The following is a 13,785-nucleotide window of genomic DNA, read 5'->3' as shown; positions in this document are numbered from 1 at the left end:
ACGCAGGCACATGTGCACACACGCACGCACATTCACAGGCATGTGGGCACATGCACACAAAGACATGCATGCATGGGTGCACACATACGCACATGGAGACACACAGGCACTGCACACATGCACACAGAGACAGGCACGCACTCCTCTGAGCCAGTAGAGAGACGATGCCTGTTCACCCCTAAGCACCCGAGAGCGTATTAACAAACACCAAGGATGTTCTGGTTCCTGACCACAGGACAACTACCACACATGAAAGAACTGAAACAACACTATTTTAGCAGATCTTATTCCAATTTCACCAGCTGTCCCAACAATGCCCTTTACAGCAAAACGTGTTCTAAACACTTCAGCCACCAAGGTCTGTGCAAGGGTGGCTGCTGCTGTGAGGACAAGGACAGAGGGGGCCCAAGGGAGGAGGGCTGAGGAGGTGCAGGAGGGCAGACGGTGGAGAGGGAGGTGGCCTGCGGACAGGCTGGCACACAGGGGTGCTCTCTGACTCTACGCGTGAGCAAGGCGAAAAGGGAAGACTCGGGGAGGGGGCCTTGAGCGAGGCGCTGCCCCGCCACCCTCCCGCTGGAGGGCTCTGCGCAGCCTCCACTCTGCCCACTCGTTTCTCATCTACAAAACAGGAGTGAAGACTGTGCCTAAGACCTCGGAAACGTGGAAGGTTAGGTAAAAAATCGTGTGAAGGGCTCAGAGACAAACATGCACGTGTGGGGCTGACGCTGACCACGATGGGCTCAGAGGCGGCCGCGGGAACCTATGAGGGGCCTGGAGAGGAAAGGGGGCCGAGGGCAAGCCCAGAACACGGGCCAATGCTTCAGTGGTGGAAAAAGTTGGTGCAGAAGGCCGGGTAGTGCCTAAGGGGCTGGAGTTTGTCCTGGAGCCAAGGAGGCCAGACCCTAGAAGGGGCAGTCAGGGTGTCCAGGCTTCTAAATGATCCCAGAAGAGGAGCCTGAGAGAGAAGGTGGGCGTGGACAGAGAGCCCCAGGGACTGGGCAGCGGGGATGGCCAAGAGGCGAAGACCCTGGAAAGAGTCTTCACCAGTGGGGTGTTTGGACAGACAACAGAGGGCCTGAGGCTGGACTTGCCCTGCCAAGCCCGCTGGCTGGAGAGGCCTGGAGAGCCAGTTTCTCTGGGCACAGTGCTGATGCAGAGTGCCATGACACACACAGGACTGAGAGGGGACAGCCGGATGCCCAGATGGCGAGAGCTCATGGTTCTAACTGGCCGACGGCCCACACAGAGCAAGGGCAAAACGAAAAAAAAATCCCTCCATGAGGCCCAGACACATGGAACCAGGCGACCTGACGACAGGACGCGGGCCGGCTCAGCCCCGGGACGGCCAAGACCTGCCGAGCCAGTCCATCCTAGAAACAGCCTCCAGGCTGCGCAGTTACACTTCTGAAAACAGGAAAACTGCCCAAAGTCACAATTACCAGACTTAGGCGATGGTAACCTTTCTATCTTTGGAGGAAGAAAAAAAACACAAAGGAAAAAATTTAAGTAAATTGAAAATGTGAAACTTCTGCAGAATTATAAAGGCAGAAAAGAGACCCCTCCCTCAGTTGCAAGGATCTGAGGACCAGACACTTCACGACTCCAGGGTCCCCCAAGTGCTGGCACCTCCGTGCCACAGCAGTCACCCACACTGTCCCCCTAAGCTGGCCCCCAAAACCCTGTGGGTCACGCCGCCAGGACCCCTGCATGCGGCAGGCCACTCAGATCCGCTTAGAAATGGCTCCTAGGGGCCAGCCTGGTGGCGCAGCAGTTAAGTTCTCACATTCCGCTTCGGCGGCCCAGGGTTCGCCGGTTCGGATCTGGGTGTGGACATGGCACCACTTGTCAAGCCATGTTGTGGCAGGCGTCCCACATATAAAGTAGAGGAAGATGGGCACAGACGTTAGCTCAGGGCCAGTCTTCCTCAGCAAAAAGAGGAGGACTGGTGGCAGATGTTAGCTCAGGGCTAATCTTCCTCAAAAATAATAATAATAATAATAATAACAAAGAGAAACAGCTCGTAAACAGAACAGAGACTCCAGCAGAGCCTGAGCTACATCCCCAACTCAGGCAACGGAGGAAGGCAGGAGGCCACGGGCCACGCGCGTCCAGCGGGAGCACCACACTCCCTGGACCCGCCTCCGCCCGCCACCACACCTCTGGCCCGACGATGAAGCGAATGTGCACAGGCTCCTGAGGCGGCACGGTCACCGGTCACAGAAGAGACGGCCACTCCCAAGACTCGGCAGCCGCCAGGAGGACGGGAAACAGCATCCCTCCTCGTCTGTGGGACGGGCGTCCACGTGGGATACACGGACGGAACGCCAAGTCTCTTCACTCTGAACTTGAAACCACCATCACTGAGCCAAAGGCTGCACCTTCTGTCCCGGACACATGCTGGGCTGAGCACCAGGCCGCCATCCATGCCTCCCAGCACGGCCACACGGCCGCTCTCCAGGGACCCAGCCTCTCCTCCCAGGCAGAGCTCCGCCCCCTGCGGCCCCACCCTCTCCAAGTCCCGCGCAGCTGCACCCCACAAAGAAGGCACCTCGAGGCCCCTCCGCTGAGCCTCCAGACACGCCAATGACGATGACAGCCAGGCCTCGGGCACCAAGAAGCTCCCACGCTGCAGAGAAGCAGGCCACCGAGAGCTTCTCCTCTCGCCAGGCCCTGGGAACAAAGGCCAGGCAGTGGTGGAGCTGTGCCCCCTCGGTGCTCGCTGCCTCACTGTGCCCAGGCCACTTGGGCCTCAGCCCATCCCCCTGAACGTGCACACAGCTCAAAAAGCATTGGCTCATTAAACCTCCCCTGGCCAGCACTCAGGACTCAGAAACCACCGGGTTCTTTCTGGAACACACAGCACCTCCTGCTTTCACTGAAGGTCTAGCCAGGGCCAGGCCTGATCTGAGTGCTGCACCTGCAGCTCCTCTCAGCGACCATGCGACGGCCCAGAGATCATGCCGGGTGGCCTGCCAGGCTATGGACTGTCCACCCAGTGGTCAGGCCAGGTTCTCACCAGTGCCCACCGCCTCTCTCAGCTCCAATTCCCACCGACAGTTAGTTGAGATCTTCCAGAACCCGAGGACACCTAGCTTTTCTTCATCCTGGAACACTCTCCCAGCGGCACCCCTGACTCTTGCCTCCCCCCAGCTGTCATACCCTCCTCTCTGTGGCACATCTGAGAAGTCTTTCCAGGTCTGTTCTCCAGCTCGCCAATTTGCACTTTAGGTTTTGCCTAATATTCTGTTTATCGAATTATAACAATTTTACTTTGGAAAACCCTTAAACTTGCAGAAAAGTTGCAAGAATGATACAAAGAAGCTTTTTCCAAATCTTTTGAGAGGAAGTTGCCTACCTGATGCCCCATCATGCAGAATTTGTTGGCATGTCTCCCACACATGAGGACTTTCTGACACAAGCACCCCCAGGCCCTGAAGCCCCACGGTGGCTCAGCTGGGCTGTCTCTCAGGCCACCTTCCGTCTGGACCAAGCCTCAGTCTTACCTGGACTTCCATGACCCCTAGACTTTTGAAAATCACAAGCCAGTTCTTATATAGCACGGCCCTCAACTTGGGCCATGTTCTGGTGACATTCCCGGCAGGAGGCCCCCCGGGGGTGCCAGGCCCTTCTCACTGTCTTAGCAGGGCCAACATCCGTCTGTCCTGTCGCTGACGACAGCCCCTGACCACTGACCCAGGAGGGCCTGCAGGCAGTCCCCTGAAGTTGCTTTCCCTACTGTGAGTCAGTATTTTGCGAGGGGCTATCTGGGACAACGTAAATATCCTGTTCCTCGTCAAACACCCAGGTCACTGGTTATGTCAGTGTAGACAGAGGAATTCTGACCTTACTGCCACTAACTTGGATGTTCTTACTGTCTGGGGGACAGGAGCCCTTGTGAGTGGCTCCTGTGTCGCAAAAAGCGAGAGAGTGAGGGACACAGGAGCCAGGCTCCCTTCTGCTTCCCCTGCTCAGCCCTGGTCCTGAGTGTGAGTGTACACCAAGCAGAGCTGAACAGCCATGTGCATCACTGCAAAGCAAGGCGGAGATGTGTGCAGTCCCCTGCCTAGGCCGGGGCCCAGACAGCTCCAGGTCATACAAGCCAGACTGGGTGTTTCCTGGGAGGTCACCTGCAGCATGCACACACGTGCAGGCACACATGTGCACACATATGTGTACACACACACTACCCACAGCGCCTTCCACTTGTCCCTAAGGAGACACCATCAGTGTCTCGTTCAGGCCAAATCTGTGTCAAGGGTTGACTGGGAGGTGACAAAATGCTCAACCATCCTTTTCTTAGAAGTGACAACAAACCAACATCCTTTCTTCTCAGTCATAAACAATCACTTTTCTTATTTGGAAATTCAAGTATCTGCAGAGAAGCTAAAAGACTAACCAAGGCATCCCGATTAGGGTGGGTGCTACCCTGCAAAGAAACTGCAAATGAATGGCGTCACCCTCGGAGGCTGCAGGCCCATCGGGTGAAGACCCCCTCGTAGGCTTCCACTCTCCCTCTGCAAGTCCTTCCCATTAGAGTCCCTGTGTTCCACATGCTCATCTACAAAGGAGCTCTGTGCAGGCGGAGGGAGGCAGGCTGTGCTCGCCCGCTCCACACTGGGCTCTGAGAAGCCCCCAGTGCCCACAATCGGGAGAACCACCGTCATCTTATTATCTTTATCCAGGAGTCAAAGCTTTGAAGTCAGGATGACCACGTGATGACTGCCACCGTTCAGCCCCCAAGAGGCCGACGCCTCGTTTCATCTTAAATGAGCAGTGCTCACTTGAAGACCAAGGTAACCTGAGATCGGGGGCACCAAGGGGCGCCTACAGGCTTTCTGATAGAGCTGCAGTCAGGTGGCCTGTGCAGGAGCCCAGCCTGGGCACAGAGCCGGCAACGGAGGCTCAGAGCCGCTCGCCCACCTAGAGGAGAAGCATCTTGCTAACACGGTGGGCAAAGACCAAATGGTGGGTGCTGGGTGAGGGCACTCCTGCTCTTCTGAACCAATGCGTGGGCCAGGCCAGTAAGCCACTGGCCCCACACTCGGCCTGGACGCGAGCCAAGCTCACAGGAGGCCAGGCCAGGACCTTTCCCACCTGCCGGTGCCACAGCTGCCAGTCAGGGTGGGGAGAACGGATGGGCACAGGTCCAAGAGGACTGGTGAGCCCCGAACTTGGCGACGAGGAGCACGAGGCCACACGGCCGGACTTACGGGAATGTGAGGTAGAGGCACCCGCCCATTGACCTGGACGCTCTCCTGCATCTCCCGGCGGTGCTGCTTGCGGATCCTGTACGGAGGGACTCCATCCCTGTCAGAGAGAGAGCCTGGCGTGAGCACAATGAACAGCTCCACAAAGCTTCGCTGTGCTGGCTTTACCCACAGCAGGGCCCACACAGCCTGTTCTTCTTAGTCCCAAGAGCTAAGAATGGTTTTTACGTTTTTAAAGTAGAGAAGGAATATGTGACAGAGACCGTATGTGGCCACAAAGCCTAAAATATTTACTACTGGCCCTTTACAGAAAAGGCTGGCCGACTCCTGCTTTATCGTGGCGGGGGACGCGCTGTGCCTCGCTGGGCGGGGGCTCTAGATGGACCGGGAGCACTGGAGGACTACGAAGTGGGTGGCCAGGACCACCGAGACCCCATGGAAAGAGATTCCAAGACTCCATCGTGCCGCCTCCTTCCAGGGTGAACTGGCAGAGCAGTGTAACCTCTCTGAGGGAGGCTCCAATTAGATCTCTTGACGTAAGTTTTAGTTACGAACCCTTCTGAAGGTTATGACAAACATCTAAAGAAAATTATACATTGTCTTTAATATAAGTAAATGCGCTTACTTAAGACGGATGCCAGATTTAACACAAAATTCACCCCACAGATGCAGTCCCTAAAAACTCTCTAGTCCTCTCCCCACTCTTCAAGAGCTACCCTGGGGAGCGCAGCAGCTAAGAGGAGCAGCGCCACCCAAAGACGCCTGCCAGGGCAAGACACCCAGAGAGTGGCTTCCCTTCTCAGTGAAGGACTCGGGAGGGGGCCACCGCCTCCGACGGCTAAAAAGGAGGGTCTCTGAGCGTCCAGCTATGGAAGGACCACGGCCTCCCCGTCCTCCAGCGGTGCGGTGGAGATCCACATCAGGACTCCTGGCCACTCGCCTCCTTCCCCAGCATGCCCAGGGGGTGGGGCGCGTCGCAGGGGCCGGGGTGCTGCCAGAGCAGTGCTGCTCTCACTCAACAGCAGGATGCACACACAGCCGCAACCATTCTGTCCTGGCTGTGTTAACTGCTGGATGGCGCAGCGCAGCCACCACCGTGCCCCTTGGTGCCCAGCCCATGTCCTAGTCAGCTGTACACCACCAGCCTGGCAGCTCCGTCAGCAGGCCGGGCTGCAATGTCCTTCTCTTAAGACCACAGGCCTCAGAGCCCCAGTCTGGATGGAAAGGGCGCGCTCTGCTTCAGAGCAGGGGTGAGAGGGGCTGTGACGGCCTCTCCCTCCTGTCGCTACCCCAGTACCCTGCTGTCAGGGCGCCAACGGGTGCTGCCGTGCAGCTGGCTCAGCGACCCAGGGGGGCAGGGGCCATCGAGGGGACAGGCATCAAGAACAAGTGAGTCACTCACATTTAAAACGTCTCTACCTGCCCCTGGGTTTGTCACATGCCCCTGAGCCAGGGTCGGGTCCACAGTCACAGACCACTAGGCCAGCCCATGCTTCTGTCGCGCAGGGGAGGCACTGCATGTAGCTGCCCCCCAAGAAATAGTGCAGACGAAACACGCCATCGTGTCTTCTGCCTCTGATACATGTTCAAATATCTGTCACAACTTGACATTCTCAATTCTTGACTATTCCTACATTTCTGAGTCTCAGTGTAAACCAAGATGAACAGAATATCAGGAAAAAACTCTATTTTTAAAATTTTAGATCTTCCCTTTAGCAAACATATGTCCTTTCCTTGGAGAGAATTAAGAGACTTCGAGAAAACTGCTTGGGCAGATTAATTTTCATCATAGTAACAGAGTTTCAGGGAAGAGGAAAACCAGATGCTACAAATGCACAATCTTATGCTGCCAGCTGCTCGTGGGGACTCTGGGGGACTGGAGGGGCTGTGTGGGCTGCGTGGGGCTACGGGGGGGCTGCGGGGGGCTACGGGGGCGCTGTGTGGGGCTGCGTGGGGCTGCGTGGGGCTGTGTGGGGCTGCGGGGGGCTGCGTGGGGCTGCGTGGGGCTGCGTGGGGCCATGTGGGGCCGTGTAGAGCTGAGTGGGGCAGTGTGGGGCTGCAGGGGTGCTGTGTAGGGCTGTGGGGGCTGTGTGGGATGTGTGGGGCTGTGTGGGGCTGTGGGGGCTGTGTGGGGCTGAGTGGGGCTGAGTGGGGCTGAGTGGGGCTGCGTGGGGCTGTGTGGGGCTGCGGGGGGCTGTGTGGGGCTGCGGGGGGCTGCGGGGGGCTGTGTGGGGCTGTGTGGGGCTGCATGGGGCTGTGTGGGGCCATGTGGGGCCGTGTAGAGCTGAGTGGGGCAGTGTGGGGCTGCAGGGGTGCTGTGTAGGGCTGCAGGGGCTGTGGGGGCTGTGTGGGGCTGAGTGGGGCTGAGTGGGGCTGAGTGGGGCTGAGTGGGGCTGTGTGGGGCTGTGTGGGGCTGAGTGGGGCTGAGTGGGGCTGAGTGGGGCTGTGTGGGGCTGTGTGGGGCTGTGTGGGGCTGTGTGGGGCTGAGTGGGGCTGTGTGGGCTACAAGTGTTTTACATGACACTTTATAGTCATGGCAGATACTGTTTGAAAATATTCAAATTTCAAACAAGAAGTTGCTGAAAACATGTGAACATTTTATCTTGAAGATTCAGACTAAAGGAGAATGAAATGATCAACAAGAAACACCCCGACAGAAGCCCGACCTGCAGGGGCAGAGCCGCCCAGTGAGGTCACCACCGTGTGGTCACTGCAGGGGAGAGAGCCCAAGCTGCACTGTGACAGGGCTGGCCACCGGCTCAGAACAGCTGTGAGAGGCTGTCCGGTGCTCCACGTCAGGTGCTGGAAGACGCTTAACAACAGAGCAAAAGAAAGGGGCAACTATAGAGACAGCATATCAAGGGGGACAGCGAGTCAAAAACATGTCCACCGACAAAAACAAGGGTTTAGGAGCCCTGTTCTTCTTTCTTATTTAAACCTATCTGACTCCCAAACTCTTCGCATGAAGAGACAAGCCGAGTGGGGAGAAGTCCCTGGTGACCAGCTGGCAGCTGATGCCCCACCACTAGGCGTCCCAGCCGGGCCCACCGGCCTCGTGGGCAAAAGACATCTGCTGTCACTGTCGGCAGACTCACTCCTGCTCATCATCACAGCCAAAGGCTTCCTTTCTGCCCTGACACTGATGGAAGGCACCCAAGGGTCGGCCCCGGCCCCCGGCCCAAAGCCCCGGCCTGAGGCCCCGGCCTTGACCAGAAACTTCCCATCAGGGGTGGTCAGATGCAAATGGCGTACGGAACGAAAGCTGGGCAAGTCTGACATTCCTGGCGGCCCAGTCAAGCCCCCAAATGACCTCAAGGGCTGGATGGGCAATGCCCTGACATAACAAGAGAGTGCTGCACACCTTCAAACTCCTAAAGCCACCTGCTGACGCAAAGGAGGTGTCAGAAAACAAGCACTTTCCCTCAAAGAGAGGGCTTCCCTGGAGAGGATGATGAAAGAGTGAGGTCCGCTGTCCCCACCAAGGGACACAGAGGCTCAATGTGGTCACCAAGGCCTCTCGGACACAGCCCCAGCGGCTGTCCCTGAGTCATGCGCGCACCAGAGCCCGCACAGAACCAGCTGCGCCGACTTCCCCTCTTGCTCCTGCCTCCGTCCCCCAACACTGAGCAGACGACAGTGACCGCTGACCTGATATGACAGTTTCTGGATTAAAAAAACTGACAAGTCCAGAACAGCATCAACAAGAGATGTGCTCACACAGCAACGCGGCCTTCCAAGGACAGGGCTGGTGTCACCACCACCCGGGCAGGCAGTCACCCCACTTGGTCGCCTACCTTTAAAGGGAACCCCTAGACTATGCAGCAAAGCACTCCAGCCCCAGCAGCTCTGGACTCTGCATCACCCCCTGGTCTTCCCCTTTCAAAGCTCCAGCAGCCTTGGCCTCAGAGAGAAGCAACTAATGCAAAACGCAGTTCTCGTGCGCAAGGATTTTCAACGACTCTTCCTGCAATGCAGTTTGTCCACAACCGATGCGCTACCATCAAGCTGGGGGAGGACAGTGAAACACCGTCCATGAAGACAAAGCCCAGCTAGGCCTGGCACGGGCTGCTGTGCTCCGAGGGGCTGCACTGCCCAGGCGGGGCACTTACACGCTGCTGTCGGTGAGGGACAGGCTGTCGGCATCGCTGGACAGGCTCTGCTGCTCGCTGTCGTTGGCGCTGGTGGCTGGGGCGAGGGCGTAGCCGGAGTTGACATAGTAGGGGTTGACAGGCTCCCGCCAGGATCCATACCTGAGAACAAGGAGGGCACGTTAGCAGCGGCTCCACAAGGCCCTCTCGCATTAACCCACATTTTCAGAGTCATCTGGATAGATATCCTAATATATGAACTACAAATGCAAACGATTCACAAAAAACGCAGAGCACAAAGGGCTGGCGTCTCCACCTTGCTTCCTGCCTCACTGCTCTTCCCAGAGGGGCTGGTTAAGACCGGAAGATGCCCAGGGCATTTAGGGAGACAAGCAAGTGAGCACACAGGTCATCATTTGGGTTTGGTTTTCACGCATATAACTAGAAACGGGACCCAGCTGTTCTGCTCTTTCTTCTCCTAAAGAGCCTTGCATGCAGACTTATTTGCTCAAGAGGAAACCGCCCCCCTGGGTGTCGCCAGCAGCAGCAGCATTGACATTGGTGCTGGTTCTCACAAGAACCTGATGACACAGCATGTCACAACCCCGTCACAGAGCCAACCAGGACTCTTGTGCACCAGTCTGAGAAGCGCCACCAGATGGAACGTGGGGGAAGTGTGGGCTTAACAGAGGCTGTCACACTGCCCTCTAGTCACTTCCTACCAGGAGCAGTGACCATCCCTGGGTGGATTCACTGCCACCTGTTGTCACGTGATTAGCTATAGTGTGCATTTCCCTGGTTAATGTCAGGCTGGTGGTTTTAGTGTCACTTAAGTTTCTTTTTCCTTATCTGTTCATACCTTTTGTCCATTTTCTACTGGGCTGTTTGGAAGCTTCTTAGTGATTTACAGAAGTCTTTAAACACTCTTACCATCAACCTCTGGTTAATACGCAAAAACATCTTCTCCCTAAATGTCACTCTTCTTTTTCAACTTTGTTTATGTTGATTTTGGTCACACACAAGTTTTTTATTTCTACGAAATCAGATTTACCAATCTTTTTCTTCATAGATTTTTTTTGTATCTTTCATTCCAAGACTATAAATACATCCTTCTATTTTTCTTCAAATGGTTCAGTAGTTTTTTTAATTCAGATCTTGACCTGAGATGCGTGTGTAAGGTCTACCTCACTCCCTCGCATTGAGGTGGAGAGCCAGCTATTAGCGCTACCTACTGAACAATCCCTCTTGTTCTGAATAGTTTTAAACCTGCTCTTCCTCATATCCTAACTCCCCTCACATACACATCCAGTCTGGGCTCTGCGCTGTTCCGCTGATCCGCGCATCAGCTCTACCCACCCCTCGCTGCCGTCCGCAGTGTCTCCTCCCCTTCCCAAAGACTGTCCCTGGAGAACAACATCTGTCACATCTCCATAGCTCACAGAGAACGTGGGCAATGACCAAGAGGTCCCCTGAAGGCCATGAGGTGATGGGGCCCAGCAAGCCTGTGCAGGTGGCTTGGGTACCTGCTGAATGCTCAGCGATTTGCACCCTCGGCCACAGTCATGGCCCTCAGAGCTCCAGGCTCACTTCTGACTAGGGCGTTGCTGCTAACAGTCCCCGGGCCCTTGCCATATTCGTGAGTGACAGCCTGCCGTGAGTGACTGACGCCAGGGACCTGGAGGAGTCACCTCGTCCCTCAGACTTCAGTGCCCTCAATGCAGAAAGAGGGGAAACCAGATAGTTTCTAAGGCAACAGAACCCCTTGTGGACACTCATCGCCTACTGAACAGAACCTTCTGGAAACCCTAATTAGTGCTGTGCACACTCAGGAAAAGGCATTTTGACAAGACGGCAGGACCAGGCGCCTCAGTATCTTGGACATCCATCACATAGGACGTGGTAGCTGGGCTGGGCCAGGCACTGTGGCTGGAAGAGAGGCCCTAGGGAGCTGGGCCACCTCCCCCAGGGGTCTCGGCCTCTGCATTTCTGGATGGAGCGGCACCTGAGGCCACAAACATGAAAACAGTGCCAGCCACGATGCCCCTCTTATTCCAGCCCTCGAGGCCACCGCAGTGGATGGTGACACAGCCACATAACTAACCCGCTAGCTCAGAAAGCAGGTGCTCATCGTCCCCACTCCACAGACGGGGAATGAGGCTCAGAGGGGTTAGTCATTGTCCAACACCACACACAGTCTTTCTCATTCCCTACTACAGCCTAAGGGCATCCCTGCAGGCCACTGCCACATTCCAGCCACAGGAGGGCAGTGAGAGGGCTGCGAAGGCTCTGAGGACTGCGTCCCGTCCAAAGGCTTACAGGAGGGAGGGGACATCTTCAGAGACTTGGACATCCGTCCGGGCTCCTGTGTTTGTGTATGCTTCCTTGTCTGGATAATGCCGGACAGGGAGCAGACAAGACGATGCCCACCTGCAACATCACACTCTGCTTTAAGCATCATAAACCATTATTTTTAAAGGACACTGCTATTCCTCTGGTGCTGAAAAAAATACAACCACACATATTGTCACCATAATGACCACTGCACGGTATTCAGATCACAGGCTAAGTGCTATACTACTTTTCCGTTTCTCTGCTACATTTAAGGAATATTAAACTTTGGCAACTTTCTATAAACATCTATTTGGTGAAACAAAAAAAAAGAGAATTCAAATTAAAGAGAAAAAATTTTTCTCAGCACAGAAGCCCGAGCCCACACTGCAGCTGACGAGCATGGGGGTCTGTGCTCTGTACCCCGCACACCCACACGCACCCACCTTCACCCTCCTCCAGTGTGGCGAGAACCACGTCCAGCAGGAACAAGCTTTCAGCTTTGATGCGTCTGAAACGGTCTGCCTTCCTGCCCTGACAGGTCCCAGGTGTGTCTTTCACATGTATAGAAAATCCATCTTTAAGGCAATAAGCAGGAAAAACATGGATTCTGAATTTTCTATAGCCCCCAGGACAGAGCAAACCTCACTATGTACCTGAGCTCCAAGTTTAGACAAAGGGAAGAGAGAAGAAACAGCTGTCACCTGTTTATTGTGCTAACAGGAAAGCTGGCTCCTGGGACAGAGACCACGAGTGCCCATCTCCTGCAGTGGAAACAGACACCGCAGGGCCTTCGCTGTAGACAGACATGACAGAAAGTCTGGCCAATGATGTGTGAGAGGAAACGTCATGTGGGGGACTCCAGGACCAGACCCTACAAGACAGCCGGGAACCGGGGGCGGGAGGGAGTGTGTCCAGGCATGCATGTGCATGTGTGTGCTCATGCACGTGTGTGCTTGTGTGCAGATACACACACCCACAAAGAGACAGGCACAGAGGACACGGCAAACTTCCCAGCTGGTGCCTCTAAGGAAACTCCCAATTTTTCTGTAGCTTCCATGTTCTCAGAACAAAACCTCGATGGGACCCACACGAACAGGCCTCCACGCGGCCGTTCTCTCTGTTGCTATCTTCCATCTTTGCACATTTAACCTTTCTATAGTCTTCTATTTTGTGTCTTTTGTAAGCAGCCAGCCTTTTCAAAATCCACTTCGACAATTTTCCCCTTAATCAGATCATTTGGTCCCTCTGCATTTGATGTGACTACTGAGAGGGTGCATCCACCAGCCTATCATCTGGTCCCTCTGCATTTGGTGTGACCACTGAGAGGGTGGGTCCACCAGCCTATCATCTGCTTTCTGTTGGTGACATCTCTTCTGTTTTCTTTTGCTCTTCCGGAATGTTTTTTTATTTTCCATCTCCTCCCACTAATAAAGTAACCCTTTTACTCTTCTTTCAGTGGTTCTCGTAAAGATTATAACAGTACCCTTGATGTATCAAAGTCCAGTTAGCCCATTTTACCTCCTCCCAGGCAAGACAAGGTCAGAATTAACTCCATCACCTCCTCACACAGTGCTGTGCGGTCTGCGTCTGTATTTGAATTCTATGCATGCTTACACCCCACAAGACATCACTGCATTGTTTTACCCCAACGGCAGTCACCTAGAGTCACCCACACATCTGCCCTTTCCTTTCTGTATCGAGGAGTTTCCACTTCGGAGCATTTTCTTTCTGCCTGAAGAAAGTCCTGAAATATCCCCTGTACCAAGCGGCTGCTGGTGACTTTCTCAGTTTGTCGATCTGAAGCTGTCTCTGTTTCCCCTTCATTCTTCAAGGGTATTGTCACTGGGTTGGAGTTCTAGGTTGGTAGTTATTTTCAACTTCTAGGGAACCTTTGAGCATTCTGGTGGAAATGGAAAATGGTGTAGCCATTATGGAACACAATATGGCAAAAAAATTAAAACAGAATTACCTTATGATCTGACAACTCCACCCCTTGGTACACACTCAGAAGAACTGAAAGCACGGTCAGAAAGACACTAGTACACCCAGGCCCTTGGAAATGCCACTCTTGTCACTGACTTCTCCACCTTCCGCTCCTTGGAAGGTGACAAGGTGCCAGCCCCGCCCACCTGCCCTACTGTGGCCACTGGCGCCAGGGT

At 55.0% G+C, this 13,785-nt stretch overlaps 1 protein-coding gene across 5 annotated transcripts in view; it reads right to left on the bottom strand.

Annotated features, from left to right (window-relative positions):
* Positions 1-13,785, bottom strand: part of AXIN1 (axin 1) — a 57,287-nt gene that overhangs the window by 11,689 nt on the left and 31,813 nt on the right. For all 5 annotated transcript variants that reach the window (XM_008539666.2, XM_070567234.1, XM_070567235.1 and 2 more), the window contains exons 3-4: positions 9,317-9,457; positions 5,211-5,307 (exon numbers count right to left, since the gene is read on the bottom strand). In XM_008539666.2, the coding sequence (XP_008537888.1) occupies positions 5,211-5,307; positions 9,317-9,457 (238 nt within the window). The remainder of the gene's footprint in view (positions 1-5,210; positions 5,308-9,316; positions 9,458-13,785) is intronic.

This window comes from Equus przewalskii, chromosome 12 (genome assembly GCF_037783145.1).
Source record: "Equus przewalskii isolate Varuska chromosome 12, EquPr2, whole genome shotgun sequence".
Classification (NCBI taxonomy): Eukaryota; Metazoa; Chordata; class Mammalia; order Perissodactyla; family Equidae; genus Equus; species Equus przewalskii.
Note: the sequence above shows the minus strand (reverse complement) of the source record. Positions and strands in the feature narration are given on the sequence as shown.